Source organism: Empidonax traillii, unplaced genomic scaffold (assembly GCF_003031625.1).
Source record: "Empidonax traillii isolate 1590-97213 ecotype Southwest subspecies unplaced genomic scaffold, ASM303162v1 scaffold12:size2584012, whole genome shotgun sequence".
Lineage (NCBI taxonomy): Eukaryota > Metazoa > Chordata > Aves > Passeriformes > Tyrannidae > Empidonax > Empidonax traillii.
Genome location: NW_020955205.1, coordinates 2,172,357 through 2,199,817, shown reverse-complemented (window position 1 = coordinate 2,199,817; position 27,461 = coordinate 2,172,357). Strand labels below are relative to the sequence as shown.

Genomic DNA, 27,461 nt, shown 5'->3' with positions numbered 1-27,461 from the left:
CTCCGCTTAGCTCGGCACTTCCCAGGTGCCGAGAGCCAAACACAACTCCAAAACATCACCAACCTACTTTTCAGATGGCTCTTCATACAGTACCTCATGGATCATCTGTACCACACTGCCACCATCGCATCCTCAACACCTAAAGCTACACCAGCTATCAGGCTTGTTATGTCAGCTTGTCACAGGAGATGACAACCCATTCATGAGCAATCCATTGCAGGGCGCAAGGAAGACGAATGTCTGCATCAGCAGGTTCCAGATTGTTCCCGTCAATCCGACTACATGCATGCAGATCTCCCCTCTCAAGGATTCAGTCACCTCAACCACAATTTCCTGCAACCTCCCTGACTGCTATTAGATCACCTCAGGCAGCATGTGACAAACTCAAACACTCTCATGGAGAATTTATAGTCCTCCAACCCCCCAGCAGGAACGACCATCTGGAGTATTCAGTGCTTCCTGGGGTTGTTCTTCGTGCTCACCCACAAATTGTTTTACAAGACCAAGTCCCAAGAGCAGTACTTAGTCTCAAGCAAAGATTATTTTTGGCAGCTTTATCATAACAGTTCTCACTCCCTTTACCTCTCCTTGGACGAAAGCACATTTAGGAAAACAATCCAGATGTTGGAATATCAATAAAAACAAAAAGCCCTGGTGCAACAGTCTCAAAGAGGCCCTTACAAAGAAACACAACTTTGGGGGGGTTCTGCTCAGAAACGCCAGGCCCATGCTCATAAACCAGAACTACATGCTTCTCTCCCCAGGAATCGGAAAATAAAAGCTGGTTTGGGTTACCCAGCTGCAGGACACACACGCAAGAGCTGCTCCTGCAGCTCCCCTGTCCCTAAATGGTCAAGCTACTCCTACCATTCCATGGATTTTAAATCAAATTTTCCAAAATAACCAAATCCCAAAATGAGAAACTTGGACTGAGAAGATGTTATGGGAAACCCGCCATCAGCTCTAAGCAAGGGGCTGAGGAGCTGATGAAATCTCCCATCACAGCAGGTTTGTCCACTCCTCACACACGTCTGAGTTTGAACCCAGGCATCATCCACAAGGGCTTTGAACCTCAGAGCAGCATTTCTCGCTCCTAAAAGCACTCACTATCCACAACTGAGCACCACTGAATCACAGACTGGTTTGGGTAGGAAGGGACCTTAAAGATCATCTCATTCTAAACCCTTCCCACCATGGGCAGGGACACCTTCCACTATCCCAGGTTGCTCCAAGCCCTGCCCAGTCTGACCATCAACACTTCCAGGGATGGGGCAGCCACAGCTGCCCTGGACAATCTGGGCCAGAGCCTCATCACCCTCACAGCCAAGAATTTCTTCCCAATATCCCATCTAACCCTGCCCTCTGGCAGTGGGAAGCCATTCCCCCTTGCCTGTCCTTCCAGGCCTCTGTCCCAAATCCCTCTCCAGCTTTCTTGGAGCTCCTTTAGACACTGGAAGGGGCTCTAAGGTCTCCCTTCTCTAGAACTCCCTCCCTCCACCTGCCAGATGCACATCCTTTGGATGGGGCCTAGGTTGGCTTTCTGGGCTACGAGCAGTCATCACCAAGTCATGTCCAATTTGTCACCCACCAGTATCCCCAGGTCCTTCTTCCCAGGGTTGCACTCAATCCATTCTCCCTCAGTTTGTACTTGTGTTTGGGATGGCCCCAGTCCAGGGGCAGGACCTCACACTTGGCCTTGTTGAACTTCACAAGGTTCACACAGGCCCACCTCTCCAGTCTGCCAAGATCAACTTCTTGAAGAAATTCAGCCATACCACAGTACTGCCCCGAACTCCAAGGCCACTATTACTACAAATTAAGCAATCTCCTCCTCCTGAGCCATGCTGGCCACCTCCAGCAACAGGTCTGGGATGACTGTCATCAACTACTCCCAGAAGACTCAGCCTCACTTCCAGCTGACAAGTCTCCAGCACACTGAAGAAGGCTTATTTTCCTTCTCCCCTCACCCAGTGAGGGGGGCAGGAACGTTAATGTGATCCCGTTAAACGAGCCAGAAGAAACCCAACCCACCCAAGCCACGGCCCCACTGTTGCCCTTTCCATTCATCAGCAATCTCAGTGTGAAGCGCGGTTGTCAGAAGATTTCTTGGGTTTCCTTAAGTTCTTCTGCCAAGTTCTGATTAAAATCCTCCTAAGCAGTTTCCTCTTTATTCCATTTCCTAGAACTGAGAAGAAAAGCGGACCTGAGGGCAGCTTTGAGTGCCAGAGCTAACAGCCCCCAACACAGACCAGTCATCCGAGTCTGCCACACCATCTCGTTAAGATCACTGGGAAATTGAAAGCGATGCTCTTCCCATCTCCCGTATCAGACCATCAGCTCCCAGAGGAGACTGGATTTTAATGGCCTTACTGGCTGGCAGGAGGCTGGGATTGCTCAGTTGACAGGGGCTGCCGAGACACTGGGCTCTGCTTCAGTGCCAGATTTGAAAGGGTTCAACAGTGAGAAGAGTTCCCAAAGACTTTTGGGTAGCACACAACGGTAGAGCAGTGGGAAAGGAGCAAAGCACCACACCGTAACACAGGTCTCCATGCCCAAAACATTCAGTTTACCAAAATCCCAGTCCCTCACCCCATCTCAACATGCTCTACTTCTCTTTGAAAGACAAGCCAACCTCTTATCATGGGCTCCTTATGCTACTGGCTTGGGAACTGCACCAAATTGGATCCCCTCCTTGCCCAGAAAAATCTGGCTGCTTCAGTGTCCCGGAGGATGAAGCTGTTGGTTTCTTGCCCAGAAACAACAGACACTTGCAAGTCTGGTCACTCTTGTTCCTTCAGCCAAAGGCTGGAGACCATCAGGACACCACAAAGATGTGCTTCATCTCACCTGTCCTTTTCTCCCAGCCAGGAGCAACCAAGGAGAGCCCCCTTCCTGCATAAAGGTGGATGCATTTGGGCCCAGGGCTCAAGCACACAGGAAGCGCTGAGTACAGAGATGGTGCAACAAGAACCCCAAGACAGCCTCTCTTCACATGAGAAAAACTGGAACAGGATCTGCTGCTGCCCTCTGCGACGGGCCTTCTGCCTTTGGCAGGGCCTCAACAAGGGGATGTGCTGGAGGTGATCCTATGGAGCCAAGGTAATACTGAGGAGTCCACAGCCTGGATACCCCAATGTTTCCAGTTTTCAATGTCATGCACCTCCTTGTTCCCTTAGGGGAATGGGTAAACACTGAACCTACTTACAGAGACCATGTGGACAGGCCCAAGCCACTATTCACAGATCTATCATGAGCAACACCAACAGCTCCTGTTTTCCTGGTCTGGAGAAAACAGGAGAGAGGAACACAGGCTGTGAGCCCCTCAAAAGCAGGGCCTTTTCCATGGACATGGCTCCTCCAAAAACAAACCAGGCAGCAACTTGGCAAAGCCATGGCACGTTTGTTCATTCCCAGACTGGGGCGTGGTTTCATATGCAGCTGTGGCTTTCTTGATGCAAGATCCAGCCCTGGTCCAAGAGCTGAACCATCCACTCTCCTGGCTACCAAGGGGCTTCAACTTTTCCCCCAGGTCAGCGCAGCTCTGCTCGTGGCTGCAGGGGTTCAACCAAAAGGCTGGTTTCCTTCAAAGGGACGTTCATTGCTCAGCCCCTCCTGCTCCCTCACCTTGCCCACAAAGTAGAACACTAAGAGCCCGCCTGCAAAACCATAAAACACTAAATACTCAAAGAGTTCCTGCACCTTGAAATGTTAATGTTGAGCAAAGAAAGAAACTTTCCTGTCAGCAAACCAGCTCCATGATATATAGATGTAGTTGCCTTCCTCCCCCCCTCCAAGAGACAGAACAGAAAAACAACCCTGGAAACCCTAAAAGGCCATTCTGTGTATAAGGCATGCCATAGATCTGCTGATCTCTCCGGCGCCCAGGCAGGAGAGGCTTTACCAGCATTGGCCAGCTCTGCCTGATGACAGTCACCACCTCAAACCTGGCACCCAGCCATCCTCTCCTTACAGGATCCTTTTAGCCCTGGAAAACAATTTCCCCCGGCCCCCGAGCACACATACTGGACCTGGTGCTTGCCTGTTCTTCCAAGCTCTTTCCTCACTCAGCTACAGTCCTGACAACCTCCCTTCTCTCTTGTGTAATCATAAAGGCTGGAGAAGACCTCCAAGATGAAGTCCAACCATTAACTCAGCACCACTGTGTTCATTGCCAAACCACATCCCCAAGTGCCACATCCACACACCTTTCAAACACTTGCAAGGATGAAGATTCCACCACTTCCCTGGGTAGCATATTCTAATGCCTGAGCACCCTTTCAGTGAACCCTTTCTATACTCCCTTGTCCTTGTAAAAGGCATTTCTTCCCTACGCTGTGCTGGTCAAGAGCACACAGAAGCATAGACCGGGGTTCAGTTTCTCACCAGGCAGGATGGGTCAGGATCCCAAGCTGGCAGGGTAGCACCAGATGGAAACACTCACTTGGAGCTGATGTAGTCACATCAGCCATGGCTCTCTGCAGCAACTGTGGGCAAGCATGTGAGACCATGAGGACATCGCAGCCTGTTCGCCACACCACGCCAGTGACGGAGCATTGTGGCACCACCACCACCTGTAGTGGTACTGATTCTTTTTGGGATGGCCTCCCCTTTCGGACAACACGATTCCCCTGGCCACCATATACAGAGAAGCTGCCAGGTGGATACAGCTGTCCCTCCTCCAGCCCCACTGGAACCCACCACCAAGCTCCAGCTCCAGCATCCTCTTTTGAGGGCTGAGCCCAAGTTTGGTGGCCACCAGCCACACGGTTCAAACACGCCACAGCCATCTGTTAAACAGCTGAACGAGGCCGTTCTGGTGCAGGAGGCAGTGTACCTGCATCCCAACAAGTGGAGGAAGGGATGGGGGGGTGAGCGGGGGGAGTCTGGGAAGTGTGTTCATTTGCACAGCACCTGGGGAAAATATCACAACACTGCATTTCCATGGCTAATTGGGGGAGCGAGCGAGCTTCCTGGAATGAAATTACTTTCTGGCTTGGGAAAAAAAAAAAAAAAACAAAAACAAAAACAGAGCGCCACAACCACAGGATTTTAAGCTGCAATGGCGCCTTCTGCACCTGGAGCACCCAGTGCTCCCCCCTACAAAGCCTGCCTAATGGGAGCATTCAATCCATGTAGAGGACAGGGGAAACTGAGGCTCCAGCATTTGCATTAAGGGAAGGTATTCCTGAGCCCGGATGGGTCCTCTTGCTTCCTCAGCACTGGACAAAATACACTTTTGAGTTTTATCACATTCCATCCCCTCAATGGGATGGAAAACATGGCGACCTCCACGTCCCAACCAGAATTCCAGCTCAGGCCCGCAGAGCAGGCGTGCTCTGTGCACCGTTCATCGTGACACATTTCAAGACACCCCAAGTGCACTAGGGCCAGACAATATTTTAAAATAAATCTAGACACCAAGTTTTAAACCCACTTCTGTGTCAAGTACAAGGGAAAGTGTCAGCAGATATGAACACATGCCTTTACCACACCACACCAAAGCTCTGCAGCCTCCTGCAAAGGGATTAATCCTGCCCACAGAATGCTGGGATGGAGCTGGCAAGGTTCAGTTGGTGAGGCTGGGGGCACAGGGGGATGGTGAGCACAGGCACCATGTGCTTTCCGGGGTTAAGCAGTGCTGGTCAAAGCCACTGTAAGACCTGCAAGAGGCCAGTGAACCCCTAACCCTCACACCATAGCATGACAAAGCCCCTGTCCCCAGTCCCAGGTTGCCACTACCACTGCCTGTGCCCCAACTCCAGCCCCAGGTGCAACCACCACTGCCCATGCCCCCACCCATCCCAGCTCACCCGCCCATGCCAGCCCACAATCTGAGTTCACCCCAGAAAACCCCGAGTGCATTTATTTACATCAGATCAGTTCCCTGATCTGGTCCGTGGGCAGGAATGAGTAACAGGGACAGGAATATCTCGAGCAGATGTTGTCACCAAATACAACATATCGTCAGGCTGCTGGTGGCTCTAAATCATTCCGGAGCCCGGCAGTTGCTTCCCAGCCCTGGGCTGCTCTCCCAGCTGCTGGCTCAGCTCCGAGCCCTGGGGTGACTCCTCTTGCACTCAATTAGGGATCGAGCTCCAGGCGCTAGTTACCAAAAGGTAAGAACGTCACAAAGTCACTGTGATCACCACTGCCTTTTCTTCTGCCCACCTTCAGCTCTGCGGATTTGGGTGCTCTCTTGCTCAGCACCTCTCCGGGGTTGCCTGCACACAAGGATTCACATGGAAGATGGATTTCACAGCTCCAGCCCAAAGCATCCTCAAGAGCAGCAGCAGAGCAACACAGCACTGTGAAAGCAACAGCACAGAAGACGCCATAGCTGCAGAAAACAGGGAAAAGGCAGCGAATCCCCAGCCAAGCAGCCTTTTAAAGCAGAGGAGGGGGAATGCAGGCAGCACTGAGCTCTGCAGCCCTTTCCCGCAGCCTCCCTGGCTGCCGGCTGGAGGAGCAGCTTCGCTCATTAGTGGGTTATTCCTGGCACACTCCCCCCGCATCAGCTCCCAGGCAGGGCCTCAGGAGCAGCTCGCCATGGTTTTGAAGCCTTCGGGTCCAAGCGCTGGAGAGGCGCAAATCTTCCTTTAAAGAAATCTCCCTCGGCAGATAAATGGTGCTGGGTAACTGGGGTCATTAGGCTAATGAGCAGCCACCGCCAGCCTGGAAGCAAAGCAAAAAACACCACAGAGTCTACCCAAGCCCGTTAGCCTCCAAATCTGACCCGTCTCCAGCAGTTCCCATTGCCCTCGGAGGAGGAATCAGGTCTGTGAGTCAGCAGGATCAGTCACCCGCCAGCCTTGCCATCAGAATCTCTAATCAAAGCACTGAGGGAGCAGATTTGCAGGTCAGTCATGCCAAGAAAGCAGAGAAGGGGCTGCCCCCCTCTTTGTCACCCCCTCATTAGGACAGTGTCGTTCTGCTCTCACGGTGTCATTCCACTCTCATGCTTCAGGAGCAGGGAGATGTTTTCTCCACTTTCCCAGTGCTGCTCCATTTCCCATCACCATGTCCTTGACGGGGAGCCGTATGTCCTGCTCCCGCTCCAGTGGAGATGGGGCTGCGTTTTGGCACAACGACCAATTCACTGGGATACAACAACACTGATGGGTCGGGTATCAAAGCTAACTCAGCCCTTTAGTCCTTCCTAACTCTGCCAGCTGGGAAAGCAACCAGGGAGAGATGCAATTTTCCTTTTGTAAAGCCTTCAGAGATGGGATCAGCTGGAACTCCCAGCCTGCTACATCCAGTGGTTACAAAAAAAAATCCCACATATAAATAACCTCTCAGTAGGAGCCAAAACTCCAGGACTAACCCCACAGTTTGAAGTGAACTAGGCCAATTTCCTCCTTTGTAGCTCTTGACACGTGTTGGCTGCGTGCCCCCTTCTTGCCTTGTTCCTGGAGCAGAAGGCTCGAGGCAGCAGGGCTGGGGACGATAAGGAAACGAGCAGTGTCATTCCCAAGGCCTCCCAACACAGCCCTGTCAGCAGCTCTGGAGGGATCTGATTCCAGCATGGCTGGAGAAAAGAAACCACAGCAAGCAGAGCAGGCAAGAGCCGGCAGCTGCCTGCACCCCCCCTGCACCTTCCTGGGCTTCCAGTGTCACTCTGGCTGCCATTCCCTGGAAAGAGCCAAGTCCTGTGGAGCAAGAGGTGGGAAACGGCTTCTGCCCAGGGTTTTCTGTACAAACGGATCCCTACCCAAGTGCTGGACTTCCAGTGTCCTAAAAATCCCTCTGGAAAATGAAGCACAGGGTGAACACCAGCCCTGAAGAGATGAATGGAGCCAGTTTTGGAGGGTCTCTAAAGCACCTCCACTGAGAGCTTCTCTATCCAAACCCCGGCCCCAAGACAAGAAACCCCTTACCAGTCAGAATATCAATCACATCTTCTAAGCACAAGGTTGGGACCAGCCCAGAATGTCCCATCCTGGCTCTGCCCCACATCAAGAAATGTCCCTAAAAGTGTCTACACCCATCTCCTGTTGGGCTTGGACCCAGGAGAACTACTGGAAAATCTCGACTCTTCAAGTTGGAGTCACCCAAGCACCCCCCCCCCCAACCCTCATCGTTGCATCCACCACCAAACCTCATCCCTCCCCCCAAAAAATGGAAAAAAAGCTAAAAAAAGGCAACCATGCTTTGATTCTAGGTAAAGGATTAATGGGGGAGACACCTGGAGGTCCATCCCACGTCCTGCTCAGGCTGTAGGACCAGTACTGTAGACACCATGTTCCTGAATTAGAGGAAGAAGATTCACGCAGGTGACACCAAAGCCACACTGCAAACTGCCAGACAACCCAGTGGTAGCAAGAAGAGCCTAGGGATGTATTTTTGGGGAATATTTCTTTTTTGGTAGCTGCCACTTGATGCGGTGTCACCACCCAATCCCTCCACTGTCACGCTCTCCTCCCATGGAACCACAAGTACATTTTCACACCAGTTTTGGGGTCCAGCCACTGCAGTGTCCCCGCACCACCGCGCCACCCATAGCAGGGATCTTTAGTTCGAGCACGGGCAGGGCATAATGCTGTGTCCAGGGGGAAATTCAGGGAAAAAAAATCACCAGCAGTTTTCACCCCCTCTCCCACAGAGGGACACAACCGAATTCACCCTCCTGGCTGCCCAAAACCGCAGTGCACGTGACCCAGAGAGGCTTTTCAGAAGAGTCGAGTCTCCAGCGGCTTCTGTTTGCCTTTCCCTTGTTTGCAGCAGCGTCGCATCTGGACGCTCGTCAGAAGAGGAGGAAAAAAAACACCCCCTCCCTCCTCCTGCTGAACAACCTCTCAATCAAAACAAAGCCGAAGCGGCAGCCAAGAGCCGGGAGGCTCTTTTGTTTAATGTTCAACATCCCCTGGCTGGTCCAGCGTGCCCAGGAGCAGGTGCAGGGGCCACGGTGCAGGCAGCGAGGTGGGTGCAGAGCTGGCAACTGAGCGCCTACCGCCACGGCCACCGGGCCCCAGGGCCAGCTCGGCCCTGCCACGGCAGCTGGTGGGGCAGGGACAGCACAGCAGGCGCTGCTCCTCTGTGCACGGCCATTTTGCTGAGTGTGGCTGCTCGCTGAGAGCTGCTGTTCCCTCCCCAACACCACTGTACCCCCAAACCAAACCCCCATCACCAATGACCCAGGGACTGATCCAGCCTCTGGTCCCCACACTCTGGTCATGGGTCTATGAGCACAAGCTCTTTTCTCTCCCCACTGCAAGAAGTATTAAGCTCCCATTGCTGGCCCCCCAAATATCTTTCGGGGCTCCAAGGAGCTGCCCAGGTAACAACCACAGCCTGAGGCATATCTGGGTGAGGTGCTCAGCCCATCCCAGAGACCCTGGAAGGTCTCAGCAGGGTTACTGCCAGTAGGTTTCATCACGGTCAGCCCCATCCCTGGAGAAGTTATCACTTGTGTCCCAACACACTGATGGCATTGGGTTCAAGGAGAGCACGTAACAGGCCTGGACAAGGTCAAGATCCGCATCAAGAAAAGGGGCATTTGGGATATTCAGTTCCTGAGGTTTCACTCTGGGAAGCAGCGACCAGAGGAGCCATGGGGGTCACACTGGCAAAACAAATTCCATGAAGCCCACAGACCATGTCCACAGGCTTCATCACTGTGATGTCAGACATGGGAGTAAGGGTGACCTCGTCTGTGGACATGGCACCACAGAGCACTGGCTGACATGGAAGGGTGTCTGAAAGAACCCACAGCAAAGATCCTTCCTACACCCAGTAAAGACTTGAGGGCTCCCAAACCCTACAGTGAGATACAAGAAGGGCACAAAAGCAGAAGCAGAGGCAAGCAAGGTGAGCTGGCTGGGGCTTGAACTGGCTAGGGGCACCAAAGCACCTCATCAAGGAAAAACACTCCCTGCTAAAGTGCTTGTTAATCCAGACATGGAGATACAACAAAACCTCCTGGCTGAAGATGCCAGCTCAGCATGCACCTACAGATGGGGAGGTTGCCTACCCTGGGCTGAAGTTAGTGGAGGGACAGACAGTCTCTTCCTTCATCCACAGACGGAGACCAACTTCCCTGTCTGGAACGGAAGAGGGAGCAGCACAGGGTTAAGCAGAGGACAAGCTCATGGAGATCAAAGGTTGGGCTGAGTCATGTTGTGGCCGTTCCTGTTTCGGTCTGAGCAAGTTTCTCACTTTCCAGGCAGGGTTTGTCGCCAGGCCAAAATGAACCTGTCCCCTTCATTTCCTCAGTGCAATGCCTGGGGGAACATCCCTCCCACGGCCAGCATGTACCTCTGCTCTTCACTTCTCCTTTGGACTCCACATGCAGTTTTTGGGGCACCTCCACAGCTTTCAGGAGGTAGGATGAGCTCAATGCCATATCCCCCGATCACCACATCCCCCACTGCACTCTCTCTGTCCTCCACCCTGCCCCAGGCATCTGCCCAGCCTCAGGCTCTTCCTCAAGTAACAACACTGTCTTCCCACCCCTTGCCATGCAGACACCTTTCTTCTCCTCGCCCAGGGCTTTCTCGACCCAAAGCAAGCCATCCAGCATCCAGGAGACTGACAAAACAGAGTCAATGATTCCTCCTAAGACCAAACACAACATGTGTTCCTGCAGATCCAGACATTAAATCCCTTCTCAAAACAGGGATCAGCCCTCCAAGCTCAGCATTCACTGAGGTGGTTGTGCCTGAATCTAAACTAGTAAAATGGCAGAACCTTCCTCACAGGGTATCAGCATGGACATGATGGAACAATCTGGGTTGGAAGGGACCTTAAAGATCATCTTGTTCCATCCCCTGCCGTAGGCAGGGACACCTTCCACTATCCCAGGTTGCTCCAAGCCCCATCCAACCTGGCCTTCAACATTTCCAGGGATGGGGCAGCCACAGCTGCTCCGGACAACCTGGGCCAGGGCCTCACCACCCTCATCGCCAACAGTTTCTTCCCAATATCCCATCTAATCCTGCCCTCTGGCAGTGGGAAGCCATTCCCTCTTCGCCTGTCTCTCCAGGCCCTTGTCCAAAGTCCTTCTTCAGCTCTCTTGGAGCCCCTTTAGACACTGGATGCAGCTCTCAGGTCTCCCCGGAGCTTCTCTTCTCCAGCTGAACACCCCCAACTCTCCCAGCCTGGCTCCAGAGCAGAGGGGCTTCAGCTCTCAGAGCAGCTCCGTGGCCTTCTCTGGACTCACTTCGGCAGCTCCACATCCCTCTTTTGCTAGTGCCTCAGAGCTGGAGGCAGCTCTGCAGGTGGGGCCTCACCTCAGTAGGGCACAGGGGCAGAATCCCTCCTCCCCTGCTGCCCACGCTGTGGGACCAGCCCAGCAGACAGGGAGCTTCTGGGTGCCGGCACACACAGCTGGGGCATGTCCAGCTCTTCCTCCACCAACACCCCACCTCCATTTTGCCCCTCTGGCTGCAGAGGTTTTCTGCAGCTGCATCAGTGAAAGAAATAAATCTTTGATAGTAACAGCACAGCAAAGTCACACAGTGTACGACCCAAGGTCCAGTGCTGGTTGTGACAGCGGCCAGCACAGATGGCTGTGATGAAATATAACAGCCAAGCACATTGAGATATTTCCCAAACCACTTCCCAAGCTCCTGTCCTCCTCGTACATTTCCCAAGCCAAAAGACATTGTCCTGTACAAACCCTGTTGGGTTTCTCATCCACAAACCCACCAAGTGCCCCAGAGCACCAGTGGACTTTCAGCATCCATAGTTTTTAGCAGCAACATTCCAGTCCATCAGGTAAAAGAGTATCTGCTGCTCTCCCTGGTTTCATTCACTCTGGTTCCATTGCCAGAACGGACAAGGGAACAACATATCATCTCCACACCACTCCTGAATTTTACCCTGCCCCAGGGTCTTTCTCTCAAGTGGATATAGCCCCAAGCCATTTAGCAGCCCTTGTCCCAGAGCCGTCCCATGGCCAATCATCCCCACCACCCTTCTCTCCATACATGCTCCCCAACAAAACCCTGGCCTCAGAACCTCTCCCAACAACACTGTGCCCTCCCCACCCATCTAGGTGCCCACACTGTGATCCCCACACTAAAGCAGAAATCCTCCTGGGAGCCGCCGGCTGCAGACACGGTGATGTGCACCCCCAGTACTGCCCAGCCACTCTCCCAACCCCAGCAAATATTAATGGCAATAGGGCCGAGCCACTCCAAACACACATGCTTGTGATGTCACCTTGTGTGCAGCAAACATGTGGCTTCAAAGACAAACACCAGTGACATCCATGTGCAGCTGGCATGGAGGAGAACGCAGACCTCCACATGCTCAAAGTCCTCCCCATTTACCCACAGAACTCTCATCAGCCACTGTGATTACTGAGAAACAAGAAGAGTCCCAAAATGGCCGTGTCCAGTCATACAGTCACCCAGAGCTCAGCGCCACCCAGACAGACAGCTGCTCACCCTGTAGGCCATGGGCCACTGGTGGGGCTTTTCATGCCCCTGGTGACCTGGAAGAGCAGCTTGGCCAGCTCCGCATCGCTGCTGCATGTCAGCAGAGGAGCTACACGACAAACATCGCCCACAGCCCCAGCTGGCCCAGGTCGGATCGTCACCACCTGTGGGACATACCATTGGCAGCTCCAGGAATGAGGCAGTGACTCCTGTCAGCCCTGCTCCTTGTGCTCACCCACGAGCCCATGCAGATCCCACACTCACTGACACAGTGAGGGATCCTTCTCAGCACATGATGCAACCAGAGAGAAATAAATTCCTCCGGGGGCTGCAGGGAGCCTTGCCACTCAAGGGGAAGCCAGTGGGATGCAGAGCACAGCGGCCCACTGATGCAGTGTGTCCCATTGGGAGTTGGAGCAGGCACAGCGCCAGGACATCACCTTGACTGCAGAGTGACAGAGGCCAGAGAGGCCTGGACCCATTGGCACAGCCACAGCACCAAAGAAACCAAATCCCAGAGGGTACAGCAGGATAGTACCTGGAGCACAGTGGTTGCAGGTGATTTGCTGACATACGGTTCCCAGCAGCCAGGCATAGCTTGACCAGTGCTATTCCATCACCACGTCCAGACAATGGCACATCACATGGCCAAACCACCTTCACACCAGAACCAAGAGGCACCAGTGTTGCTCCCAGCAGTACAAGGCACACGGTCCCGTTCCCTTGCCAACCACAGCAGGACATCCTGGCACAGGAGCAGCAACATCACCCACACCCTGACACCTTTCTTACCTTCTCCGACTTCACCTTCTTCAGCTGCCGACACTCACTTTCCCCATCTTCCAGCTCCGACTTAACTCCCAAGGGATTGAGCGCAGCTCCCGTGTCAATAGCTATACTCCCAAGCTGCTCGGCAGCAGCAGGCTCTGTCCCCTGGCCCCCATCATACTGTCCCACCCTCACTGCCAGGGCCAGGGGCTGCAGCACGCTGGACTCCTTCTCCACCGCAGTCCCCGCACCTTCACTCCTTTCCTTCTTGCTTTTGGATGAGCCGCCCTCCTTCTCTTTCTTGGAGCCAGCCACACTGCGAGATGCCTTGGTCGACTTCTCTGAGCCCTTTGGGGTGACAGCAGGCACCAAACCACCTGAGTTCGCGCCATCCCCAGAGCGTCCTTGAGCCTCCTTCTTGCCACCAGCTCCCTCACTGGGAGTGAACAGGGAGGACCCCGGGGTCGGTTTCCCACTGTCCTTGCCAGTCTTGCTCCTTTTTGACTTGGATTTGCCCTCCTTGCCCTGAGGGCCCGGCACTGGGCTCACAAACTTGATGTTATCCGGTAGCGTCGCCACTGCGTTGGGTGCTGGGAGCCCCACCTCCTTGGAGCCCGACATTTCCAATTTCTGCTGATCCTTCTCCAAATCAGCGTCCAGGTCAATGATGAGATTCCCTACACCAATGTCCCACTCATCCCCGCTGTCGTACGTCTCAACCGGGTTCGCATCAATTCCTTTCCCTCCGGAAGCTCCGCTGCTCAAGGACATCTTAGAGTTAACAACCCTTCACGATTCAAGGCTCTTCCCTGTCTCCACGCCCTGGGAGTCACCTACGTCCTTGGGGGGCTTCCAGTGGTCGGGATCTGCCCAGGTGACGGCATTGCTGCTGGAAGAGAAAGCAAAGAGAACAAGGTTACACATGAAGAGTCGCAGGCAGATCTGTCTTCACTGGCAGCCGCACCTGCAGCCAGGAGAGATCTCGGCAGGGTGAAAGCCCCAACCTCGCAAATCCCCCCTCAGAGAGTCCTCCTGCCACCCTTCAGGCTGGGGCTGCTCGGCAGCTGCCCCCACAGCAGCGGCCATCTGGCACTGGTCCTCGATCAATACCGGCCCTGGCAGGTCACAGCTCTTGGCTCCAACAAGACATTACTCACACGTTTCCCTGCTCGCCATTTCCCTCTGAATTATCGAGCGCTGCCCCTGGGAGGGAGGATTGATTTCTCCTGCCGATGCCACCCGGAGGGAGGGCTCCTCTCCGCACCAGCCGTTGTGAGGGATGAGAGCCGCTCGCCAGGGAAGTCGAGTGCCTCAGTGGGAAATAAATCCCAGGCTTCAGAGTACTTGTGACACTTGGGACGTGTCAGAGCGGTCTCCAAAGGTCAAATAGCAGTGGGAAGCACAGAGTTCCCATTCCACACCTCCAGGCAGCACAACACAGCACCTGGATTTGGGATGTTTATCACCATCACCTCCACAATAAGCTTCCAATGGGAAGCCAAGGTGCAATTATGCAAGTGCAAAGTGTTAACTGGGAAGTGGGGGCTCAGCCCTATCTGTCCACACCACAGCCGACCCAGTGAGCCCAAAATATCTCCTCCCATCTTCCCAGCCCCTCACCCTGGGAGGGAAACAAAAAAGACACCCACACACAACCTGACACAGTGACAGAGCCATGGCAATTATCCTGACCAGACATAATTAACACATGTAACAGCTTCTTCCCAGCACCATCCAGCCGGGCCGCCAGCCCTACAGAACCCTTAAGAAATCCTTGACCACCCATTTGGATGAGGCTCCTATCCAGCAGCAATGTCCTCCCCTTCCCCGCCAAGCTCCGAGCCTGCTGGCTCCTGGTACTATTTACGAGTGACACTTCAAAAACAGGTGACTTGAAGAGAAATGAGAAGGGAAGGGAAAAAAAATACACATACACACACACACACACACACACAAATTTCTTCAAACCCCAGCAGGCAGGAGCCTGGAAAGCAGCTTCACGGTGCATTTCCAGAGACGCAAACACTGTAAAAATGCCAGGGATTCTTTCATCAGCCAGGCTGCCGCAGCCAGACCATTTTCCATCTGCTCCCCACAGCATCCTCAGCTCTGTACAGCTAATAATCCACTCTCTGACAGGTCGTTATGGAGATTTTTAACCCTAGGAGCTGGGGTTTTGCGTGCAGGCTGGAAATGAAAAGCACTGACCTCTCATTTCAGCGGCAGGGAAAGTGTCGAATCAGGAGATCACTTTGTGCACTGGAGTCACTAACGGCTTCCCAAAAGCTGCCCTGCGTGTTTCTGCCACTGTCTCCTCCTCCACTTCCTGCCCAAGGAGCTGCTCCCCAGTCCTAAGCCAGGGTGTCCAGCCCAAATCCATCAACCTGTCTCTTCAGAGCCTCTCTCCAAACCACCGATGGGGTCAGCAATTGGCAGCGACCACCTCACCTCTGCATGGTATAGCCAGTTCTTTGTGCCATGGATCTACAACAGTCCCTTTGTGTGGATGGGCAAAGATAGTAACAAGATGGACGAACCAGATTTTTGGCTTGTAACAGTCCCTTCCCAGCCCTAAGCTGAGGCCCAGAATCCAAGAATAACCCCAAGGGACAGGTGGACACAGCACTGATAGGCAGGACTAACACACAGGAGCTGCTGGGAGAGGATGACGCTCAGCCTCCAAATCCAAGTGTTGCCAACCCAAGGTTGGAGCACGCAAAGGGCCACAGGCAGCTCAAATCGGAAGGATAAAGGGACAAGGATCTGACCTCGCAGTGGCAGAAAGCAGTGGACAATCTGCAGGGTTGTATGACGACAGGCACAGCACCTACCACTCCATGCAACAACTCCACGAGGCCGGCTCGGCCGGCTCTCTACTCCCACCAGGGAATTCACCTTGCTGTTCCAAACGTGCAGATACACACGCACACACATCTCCATAAATATTATTTATACATGTGGAATAAGGAGAGCAGACGAGCGGGACTTGGGTCTGAAACTCTGCAAGCAGCAGCAGTTTTTGCCAATTCCTACCACAACAAAAGGAATAAGGAGCCCAGAAGTCCGCTGAGTCCTTGGCAATTTAGAGAGCTAGGAACAATCAAAGAGTTAGAAAACAAGAGGAGCAAAACCCCTCACCCTACAGAGAAGGCACTGAGGGAGCCTGCTCTGCTAATGCAGAGGGAAGGGAATCACAAACAGGACTGACAGGAACATGCTGAATTGGCAAGAGATGGGGGAAGGCTCTTAACCCCGAGAGCAGGGCAGGGAGCTCATGACGCGCCACCACGGGAAGAGGGACTGGAGCAGAGATCAACCCTTCCAGCCCCAGGTTGAAGGCTGGGACCCTGTTTACACGATGTGGGGGGACCCCTGAACATCCTCCATTGCACGTGGCTCTAAAAAATTCTCCACAGTTCTAAAACCCACTTCCTGAAACTTCCAATTCCCCATTTCTCTTCTCCACTCTTGCAGGCTCTACCTTGCAGCTGAAGGAGCATTTTGGGTCCCTCTCCCAAGCCAGACCCCCAGGGATTCCCAATCTACCCTGTCATTGTTATTTTGGTAGATAGGGAACCCCAACTCCCACAGCCCATGTCCCAGAGAAAGAGGTGCCTTTCCCACTGCCTGCTTTGCCCAAGTTGGAGAAGTGCCGGGTTCTATCCAGATCCTCCCTGCTCTCCTGCTGAGGGGTGTAACGCCACCACAAATCATGGCATCTTGGAAAACAGAGCGAGGAGATTGATTCAGCTGTAAATGTGTCCTTCCCCTTACCTCCTGCCATCACAGGATTGATCCCCGCACAACATGAAAAGCATGTGCTCACTTGTTGGCCTGGAGACCTGCCAATGAAGCGTTTTAAGAGCAGTCCTGGAGCGCAGATCCTACGAGGAGACAGCTTTCTGTTTGGGAATGCTGCACACACACAGCACTAGACATGAATAATTCAGCTCCATTAGGTGCTGAGACCTCTACAATCCGCATCTACAGGCTGGGACAGAGCCAAACCATATTCAGAGACAAACCTGAAAGTTCACTTTCAGGGTTGCACACACACCTAGAGACAGCTCCTCCACCAGAACACTCACATTCCAAAAGGCAGTGAGGAAACCGCACGAGCCCCCAGTTTGTGCTAAAACCAGTGCAGGATGCTCAGAACCTGCCAAGCCTGCGCCATTCCAGCTTTCTCCACCGGTTACTGGAGGCCAAGAGACCAAAGTGGGGAAGCACTGACCGCCCAAGGGCAGTGAGATGCAGGAGAAAGCTCTTCTCCTGGCAGCAGCCAGCCCACACGTAGAGAGACTGTCTCATAACCATGTGCTCCAGCCTGCAGCGCTCCAGGATCAGCCTCTGGTGGCTTCCAGACATGACCGACTGCAATTTTCACCCTGATTAACTTTCAGGAATGCCCGCAAGAAGGAGTAGCAAAGAGGACAGGGAAGGGGGGGAGAAAATCTGTAGGACGCAGCATTTCCTCCAGCGGGGTACGAGGCAGGGAGCGAAGGGTTTGGCGAGATGCTCTGTCCAGCCAGGAGCAACCCTGGAGAGCAGACAGAGCCCTCCGCTCCCTCCTGGGTGAGGCAAAGGCAGTGGCGTGGAAGGGCTGCTGCCCCCCCCGGCTTGCTAAGACCCCCAAAGGGCTCCCCAGGAGCCCCCAGCCAAGGCAGTAGCACGAGGGGCCACAATGCAAGGTCCTTCCTCCCGTGGCTGGCAGCCAGCCGGTCACTCTCCCCATCCGCTGCCTCCACACAAGATCCCTTTTTGCTTCCTTTTACGACTAAAGAAACTCAGGGAGGGGGGGGGGGCAACATGCTGCCTTCTCCAAGCTGCCGCACTCACTCCCTGCTCGGCTCCCACCGCCGCGCCTGTAATCCCCCAGCTGGGCTTGTTTGGGTTGGATTTTTGTTAAGTAACTCCCATGTCTTTTCTGTAGATTTCTTTTTAAGATGCTCCCTCTCTCCCCGCCCCCTCTCTCTAGAGCTGGGGGAGAGGAAAGAGGAAAAAAAAAGGAGAGAGAGAAAAAAGGAGAAATGTTGAACGCGAGCCAGCTGGCACGAACAAGAGGAGACGGAGAAATCTGCACAAAGGAGCTTCCTCACTCACTTGCTGCTTTCAGCTCAAGAAATCACGCAGGGGAGGAGGGTTCGCTCTCCCCCAGACATCACTCAGGCCGCAGCAGACAAAGGAGATTTGCCGTGACACCCTCCAGAACTGCCATCCAATGTGGGCAGGATCCCTCCACCGCCTGCACCCGGCGGGAGTCTGAGCTGTTGCAAAACACGCCGAAGCACAAGGCTTCAAAACAAGCTGTTCAATGTGGAATTAAGCAAGATTTTGAATGGAGGAGCTGCACTCCCGCCTCCGCGCTCACACAAGGCGCCGGGAGAACTTCGGTGGCTCTCGGGGCTGAGTGGGACGGCGCCAGCAAGCTGCCAGAAGGGAGAAGGCTGAACCCAATTTGAATAAAATGGAGCCACCCTTCTTTTTTTTAATATGGAGGTCCACCCTGCCAAGACTACATCTTCCAGCATGCACTGCAGCCAGAGCACCAGGAGACACACTGCCAAACTTAGCCAGGACACCAAGTTTCTGTAGGCTGAGCCTTGACACTGGAGATGAACCAGACACAGGGTAGCGCTCAAGTGATGAGTCATTTGTTGGCATTCTTGAGAAAAGTCTGAAATATTTCAGTCCAGGTATGATAAAAGTAGGCTGAAGGTAGAGAGGTGAGCAGAGCTTTGGTGTTGGAGCAGCCAGGCAATCACCCTACCTGGAGGAAAGCTCTGGAGATCTATCAGCCATAACACCCACCTGCTCCCAAATACACACTCAGGCATCCACTTCACATTCTTCATCAGGTAAAAGACACACCTGGCATCAAAAATTCAACCTCACATCCACCCCCATCTACTCATGACCTTAAAACACAGCCTTTATAGCAATGTTCAGCACAACTACGGCCCACAACAACATTCAGCAAAGCTGTCAATACAAGAGACACGTGCGTGGTGCCAGTGTTTGATGAAAATACAAGATTAGTTAAAGCTCAGCATTTGCTTCTTACTGACACTTTTTTAACCTCAACACCATGAGCAACTTGACCCAGGGCTGAAAAACCCAACGTTCTTGAACACAGCTGACAGGCAAAGCCACTCTTGCCAGAATCCCTCACCTCCCTCAACTCCCAACAGGCCACACATGGCCACGATACACGAGGCACACAGAAAGGGGGAATACAAAGACAGGCAAACATTTCAGGCTTTCCTTTATATCGTGGAATGGGGAAAACTGGAACAAGTACCTCTTTAATCCGCCTGTCAGTGTTGGAAGTGTCATCACCAAAGTCCCAATTTTTTGCCTGATCGTGCCGTGAGAGCCGAGGGTTCTTCAGATTTGCAAGTATTTGATTTTGATGTCTCTCAACTTGTACATTTTTTCAAGGTACCTACTTCTGTACTGAATGAAACATGGCTCACATTTCCTCTGCTAACTCACGAGGAAGTCCAAGAGCTTCATATTTCAAGAAAACCACTGGTGAGAGAACCATCACGCAACCACATGGTGTTCAGCTCGAGCAGGCGGCACATCCATACCTACAGGCCCACAGGAAGGCACCAAACACTCCACTCTATTTCTGTGAAGGACAGCAGGCAAAGAACACCTTCCTGGAATGCCTGCTTGCTCTCTGCTGAATCACACTGCTGGAGTCACTTCTCCAGTGGGAAGCTGAGCAAGAACCATCGTTCCACACAAGTGTGAACATACATGTCAACACGACTCAGGTCATAGAACGTAGAGCAGATCAGGTTGGAAGGGACCTTGAAAGGTCACCTGGCCCAGTCATTCACGGGAAAGGCAGCCCAGGTGAGATTATACCATCCCGTCCAGTCTTATGTTGAAAACCTCCAGCAACACAGACTCTAGACCACTCAAAGGGGGTGGTTTCACTGCATGGTTGTTCTCACTATAAAACATTACTTTCTTATGTTGAGATGAAACCTCTCCCGGCACAATTTGTATCTGTTGCCCCTTGACTTCTCCATGTGGCTCCTCTTTGTAGCTGCCCTTAAGTCCAGCAACATTCCTGCACACATAGCCCTCCTATGGAGAGCTGCAGGCTCTCCTGCCAAGCAGGAGCCAGGTTTGCAGGGAAGGCCACAGTGCTGGGATAACTCAGTGGCATAGACTGGAGGAGGATCAAGCACAGCATGAGCAGGCAAGAGCCATGCCAGTGCTTTGTTACAGCTCTGACAGCACTGCCCTGTCGCTTCCCAAGCCTCTCAAATGGAATGAGCAGGGAGCAGCAAGGCTCAGGCTCTGGATGCTGGCTGGATCACAGCCTGCTCATCCCAGAACACCAGGTTAGGCATCTTTCAGCAAGCATGTCCTTGCAGACTCCAAAATCTCTGGCAGGTGAAAATGGCCAAGGACCTTCTCAGCACCTTAGCATTCACATCCTCAAGCGCAAACTGGTGCCCAGTGCTCTAAACATTTGGCTATACTGGGAAAGAGGAACTGAAAAACCTGCATGCATAGGAGAAAAAGCATTTGATGGTTAAAATAACGGAGCAGCTTCCTTCCTGCAAGTCCAGCTCTCAAACCTATCCTGAACTAGGGACACTCAGCAGGAATTTCCCCTCACTGTTGTGTCCCCACGCTGGAGGACACCCCAGTGTAACTGCCATGCCCAGACCTGCACACGATGGCTTAACACTAACTAGAAACACAGTCCCATCTTCACCCAAAACCTGCATCTCCCGCTTGCCCCATGATCCCCACGTGCCACCCTCTGGGTGTCACGGCATCACAGGCATACAACAGCCAGCAGGTGCCCAGCAGGCACGGGCAGTGCCACAGGAGCGGAGAGGCACGACCGCAGAGTTTGACTGCCAAAGACTGACACACGGACCATTGCCAGCTACATAGTGGCAAAAGCAAAAAGCAACACTGTGAGCAATAACAGCCAGGATTAACTCGGAATCGCTTTGGATCAGCCTGCCCCAGACAAGCCACTGCATTCTGGCAGCACCAGACACAGCCCTGGTGCTCCCCTACCCGCACAAAGCCCATTCGTGTTGAGCCCAGCCAGCCATGTCACTGCTGGCTGGTGCCAAAAACAACATTAAACACTCAAAACAGGATGCCTGAGCCAATCTGTTTGGCACTGCAATGCTTCTCATAGGGACAAACCTAGGGGTCGATTGTCCCTTGAGCAAAGAGCTGGTTTCCACTGGGAAAGCCGAGCAGCCATGTGGATTTAAAAATCAGTCCATTTACACCCTTGCTAACCCTAGCACAGAAGAGAACTGATTTACAAGAGGCTTAGAGGTGTCTGAACTGGTGACCTGTCCTCACACACAGTCCAGACAAGGGTAGAGAGCATGTAAAAATAACCCAAAAGGCTCCTAAACTTCAGAGCTCTGCACAGGTTGGAAGATCGCCAGCAGCGAGAGGAAGCAATAAGATGGATGTGACCAGGAAAGATCCTTGCAGCATCAGTCACGGAGATGGGAAGAAAGAAGAGCTGGTGAAGACCAAAGACAATCAAGGAGCATAAATAACTGCTGGAGTAAATACTGGAAAAGGGAGCTAATTCTTTTCCCCTGCTCACTCCATGCTGTTAGCAGGGATGCAGGAAGGCACCTGGCGTTGCTGGCAGCATCGCGAGCTCAAGGTGTTGGGCACCAGTGAACCGGTCATTTGTCCCCTTTCCTTCCAGGGCTCTGGAGGTAGGGAGGCTCCTCCCCTTGCTCCTGCTCTCCATGCCATCCTCCTGCCCCACAGTGGGCCGAGTCCCAAGCTGGGTTCACATGGTCTCAGACACACAGGTTTCCAACAAGGATCACCCTCCACTGAGGTATGGGAGGAACAGGAAACCACTTGCTGTGCTCCCACTCTGTGCCAATGTCTCTTTTCCATCTTCTCCATCCAAAGGAAGAGCCCTGGAGTGATCCCAGCTGAGTGGTGTCTCCCAGCCACAGCCCTACCTCGACAGCGCAATTTGGAGAGGACAGACAGACACTGGTTTGCTTGCTCTCAGGTTGGTCCCAGGGAAGGGAGAGCTCCTGGTCTTTATTTCCTCTATTTTTCCCATTAGAAGCAGAGCACGCAGCCAGCCTTGGCTGTTTCCCAGCCTTTAGAAGAGGACAAACATCTCTCCGCCACTCCAAAACCGAAGGAGCTGCCACTTCACCTATTAATGCCTTTAATTCCCTTCATTCGATAACCAATTAGGGCACCTTGGCTCCCCGAGCTGAGGTTCCGTTTGCAGCCAGGCCGGTGTGTGCAGCTGTAATCGCTCTTCCTGTCACACCATCAGCCTGGGAACACTTTGGGAAAAAACCAACCAGACTGTGAACTAAAGGAGGAGGGAAGGCAGACGCAGACAGGGACAAATGCAAGCAGAGCGAGTACCATGCCGAGAAATCCCCTTTTTTTTTCCCTGGGAGGGATAATAAATAGGTGTATCTCCTAGATTAATACAGCACATTTGCAGAGCTCTGATATCCATCAGAAAGTTGCTAATTCGCGCTAATGACCCATTGCAAATTGCCAAATTTTGTGAATTAGCCAGCATGTACAGGAATACAATAAAACCCAGCCAGAACCATGTATCAAAGCAGGCTGGGCTTATTTGGGAAGTCCTAGTGTACTTGGAATTAATAGTGGCAATGGATACAGAGGGAAGGTGCAGATGTGAAACCCCCTCAAAAATAAACAGGAAATCCTCAGGACAAGAAGAAATTTCTCCATGGCTGCTAAACCTTTGGGGAAGGAGCAGTAATTCTGGAGATGAGCAAGACTCTCCACCCACTGGACTCATGGAGAAGTCATTACACACCTCATTTTCACTCCTTTAAAGCTGCACAGCACAATCCTCCAGATCCACCCTTCATCCCCTTGGAGAAGCACCGGGAAAACTCCAAGCCAAATCTTTGGACTCACCTGAACCAGGAATGCTCTGTTTAATCCAAACTACAAACAGGCTCAGCAAATTCACTAAAATCGATTTTGTTATCAGTGAATGAATCAGTGTGACTTTGTTGCAGATGATGTAGCACTACTGCACAGAGATCTCATCCTTCCAGCCATTGGAAGAGTGGTTGAGCAGGCCAGGAACTGCTTGGAGGGAAAATCTAATGCCACAAAACCTTTCTTTGCTTGGGGAAGGAGCAGCATAAAGTCACAACATCATCTTCCCTTTTTCCTTCTTTTCTTACACCACAAACAAGGCAATGAATTGTAGAAGTTGAGCATTTAACGTTTAAATACAAAATATCAAGGTTCTCCTGAAATCATCTTTATTCATCCACAAAAAGATGCACTTGCATCTTTTCATACCCCCTCACACCACATCTGAGCTGACGCTCAGCAGCTACGTCAGTGGGTTTTGTGCGTGTGAAGGACACTCAGCTGCAGCGAAAACAAAACAACCTCTTGGGCTCATCTCAAAAACTGATTTTCCATCCAAATGCAGAAGGGAATTGGTTTCCTTTAAAGAAGTTATATAAAGTCAAAAAAACCCCAAGCAATCACAAGAGCAAATGGAGTCCCAGAGCAAGTTTCCTAGTCAAGAAGCCATTCTCTATTTTCTCACTGTAGGATTGTTCAAGCTCAACCTCACTCCTTCCTCTGACACCACATCACACCTCAAGGAGCCAACCCCCAGTAGCAGGAAAGTGCATCTGCATGGCAAAATACGCCATATCCCAGTAGGATCTCTTTTCCTGCCCTTTCCCAACACCAAACAGCACCCTTCCTCATCCAAGTCAACCTGGCATGGGTACATGAAGTAGACTGGCTGTTGCCGAGGTGGCCAAAGCTCTGGTTCAGGAGCCACACATGGCCACCCACAAGCTCCCAGAGCAGCTGCATGCTCCAAGCTGGCTCACCTACCTACCCCCGATCTTACCAAAGGTCCTTCACACCTACAAGGGCTCCTCAATACGCCCATCACATCCCCAGACCCTGATAAAGTCAAGCATCCCCATGTGACAGCATCATTCTCCCTCCAGCCACTACCACAAGCACACAAATTATGACAGTCCCAAGTAAGTGGGCAAGATCCATGGGGAAGAGACCAACTCTCCCCATGCCCAGAGAGCCCATGAAGCATCAGAAGAGGCATCACAGGAGAACTGCAGACAGCCAGGCCATCTCCAGGTACTTCAGGGACTTTGGTGCTTCCCAAAAAACCTCTCTGCAAACCACCATTGGCTTCAAAGGAACACAAGGTAGGTCTGGGAACAGACACGTGACTCTCAAAACCCCGAGGTGGGGAACCAGCATCCCGTGTTCTGCAGGAAGTCTGCAAAGACAACCATGAACTCAGCGGGCGACCACCCCATCCCTGCAGACTCCAATGCCGACCTACTCACTGCCCTCACCACATACCAGCAAGCGAGTGCAGTTAAACTGTCACCAGCCCCTGGTAAGGTCACCTGTGGCCTCAGTTCCATAGCGAACTGGCATGTGACATGCTCCCCGAGAGCATCTGCCCCCGCCAGGTCCCTGTCTCCGGCGGGGAACACCAGCAGCGGTGCCAACACTCAAAGGGCATCACTGCGTATGCAGGCTGTCACACAGCCCCGGAATAACATACCTGGGACCATAAATACCATCTTATTTACATAATGCTCTGGATAAAGGGGACAAAGAGGCTTATTGCATTACATCTGGGACTAGCATTGCATCAGCGCCCACAGGCCCTAATCCCAGTTGGAGTCGTGCCGTGCAGGACGCAGCGGGATGGCCACAAGCATCCCCACTCCCAGCCAGGCCAAGGGCAACATGGCATAGCCCAGCTCTTCCTCTTCCCATCATGAACATGCAGAGAAAGATCCCTTCACCTGGGAAATGCTGAATAAATTGGGCACAACACATGACTCTAGTCCCCAACCACCATCAGCCCAGGAGTGGGATCCCACCACCTGTCATGGCCTGGACACAATGCACGGACATTGACTTTGTTTTGGGAATGACGCCCCCATGGAAGCACTAGAAACACCAGGCATTCCTGTTTTTCTTTAATTTATGCAATCACAAAAAATCCACTGTAAATACAACTCAGAGGCAATTTTTGATTTGAGGCATCCCCGTTCTCCAAGACAGAGCAAACTCCGGTCTGTCCTTTCTGTTAATTCATAATAAAGACAACACAAGCTGTTGGATACCTCCAACACCACATGAGAACCCCTCAACCGCCCTCACAAGCCCTTTCTTCCCAAAAACGGCACATTTTCAGCTCAATTTACAGGGTAAAAGATTTGAGGCAGCAGAAGCAATTCTGTGATCACTGACAAGCCGGGTGCAGGGAGTGCAAGGGGACTTTGCAACCCTGCAACTGTGGCGAGGAAGGGATTATTTGGGGTTGCCACCGAGCATGGGGCTACAGACAGATGGGTCTACCCCAAAAAATCATACCGCTTTCAGCCCATGCAGAGGTAACGAGTGAAAAGACACCTCTGCACACACACACACACACACCAGCCCCTCCAGCTAATGAGCAGCCTAATGGCGACTCACCAAACACACAGACCAGGTCTAAGTGCTCTGCTCAGAAAAGGGAATAAAACCTCCTTCCCATGTCCTGGCCGTACTCAATTACAGGTCATTACAACTTGTTTGATAATTAATTTCCTCTGGTGGCTCTAACTGGGGCAGCCCTTGCCCTACACACCAGGCCAGTCCAGGTGAAACATTAAATCCTTGTCCCTTTGCACCACGGAGATACCGTGCTCCCAGCACTGCACACGTCTCCCTTCTCCACCACACAGGAGAGAAGAAAATCTCACTGGATGAACAAGGGTGTAAAAGGGCAAGGATTTGTGTTTCATGACCGAAACGGCTTCAAAATAATAAATTATAAATTATTTCTGGTCCACAGTTAATCAATAAGATCAGCTGCCTTGGATTTTCCGAGTGCCGTGCGTGTGCGGTCGCACATTGCCAACAAAGAGCTAGAAATGTGAGGCATAATCCGATGCCGGAGTCATTGCACAAAGCGTGGAAATAGGTTTTCCTGAGGATGTCCAGGCGAGGAACTGCCTGCGCCTGCTGGAGCCCGACCGCAGGCCCTGCAGCCGGCATCCTTGGATCTGCTGGAGGGGAGGAGGGGGTCTGTGGGCTCCCCAGTGTCCGCCACAGAAAATAAGTGGCTAACACCTCCTCTGAGAGAAAGGGCCTTCCCGGAAAGGGGGGAAAAGGAAAGGAAAGGAAAAAAGAGGGCTGCTGGGAGATGGAGGAGAGCCAAATCTCACAGACCAGACCTGAACCTGTGACCTTCCCCGTGTACACAACGGGCGGGAGAGCTGCACACAGGAACTCTGTCCTCACCCCGCCGCCCACTCCAACCCTCATGGGACACTCGGCCACGTTGTCACCACCAGTGTCACCCCTGGATCAGCCCGTTGGCTCTAGGGGGCTCAAAAACCTCGAAGGCAGGCGGCACATCGTGCAGCGTCAGGTCACCAGCACACGGCACAGCCCAGGGGGAGATGCCCGGAGGGGCTCTGCTCTAGGGGTCTGACCCCCCCCTCGGAACAACTCACACTCACTGAACGCCTTGGGGAAAATTTAATCTTCAGGGATCTGTGGCAAGAGTCCCCCTCCCTGTTCCAGGGGAACCTCCACTCTTGGAGTCCCCTCTGCTCCTGTGCCCCCCAAACCCTCCCTGCACAGAGACGGGACTCAAGAGGGTGAGATTCCCCCCAGCCCCAGGGACACTGCTGCCCCTCGACAATCTCCTCCCCGCCTATCTCCCCATCCCCGACCCTTCCCCCAAAACCTGCCACGGCGGTGACCCCACGCATGGGGATTTCCCCTCCGCAGCCCTGACGCCCCCCACGGCCCCGAGACGCGGGGGACCAGCCCCTCCTCCCTCGCAGCCGGAGGGATCCGCACCCCCCGCACAGGGCGAGCCCCCAGAACCCTAGCAGGACTGCCGCGGTGGCGGTGGGGGGAACCCCGCACCCCGCGGGGGAACCCGACACCCAATGGCCACGACACCCGGGGAGGGCTCGTTCCCAACGGCCCCAGGGAGGGAACACACAACCGCCCCTATGGTCACAGGATAGGGTGGGCACACAGACCCTCGTCCGCAGGGGTCACAGGGAGGACACAGCCCTTTTCCCACAGCCACAGGGGAGGGAGGGAAGGGCACACAGCCCCGTCCGCAATGGTCACGGGGGTGGAAGGAAGGGCACACAGATCCTCGTCCCCAGTGGTCACAGCGGAGGAGGGGCACTCAAATCCCCCTTTCCGAGGGTCACGGGGGAGACACACAACCGCCCCCCACGGTCACGGAGTGGGGGG

General features: G+C 53.1%; 1 protein-coding gene across 4 annotated transcripts in view; it reads right to left on the bottom strand.

Annotated features, from left to right (window-relative positions):
- Positions 1–27,461, bottom strand: part of ZNF609 (zinc finger protein 609) — an 85,381-nt gene that overhangs the window by 57,557 nt on the left and 363 nt on the right. For 3 of the 4 annotated variants that reach the window (XM_027889695.1, XM_027889685.1, XM_027889667.1), the window contains exon 2: positions 13,173–14,037. In XM_027889695.1, the coding sequence (XP_027745496.1) occupies positions 13,173–13,919 (747 nt within the window). In that variant the 5' untranslated portion in view covers positions 13,920–14,037. The remainder of the gene's footprint in view (positions 1–13,172; positions 14,038–27,461) is intronic. The other variant, XM_027889675.1, reaches the window with a different exon arrangement.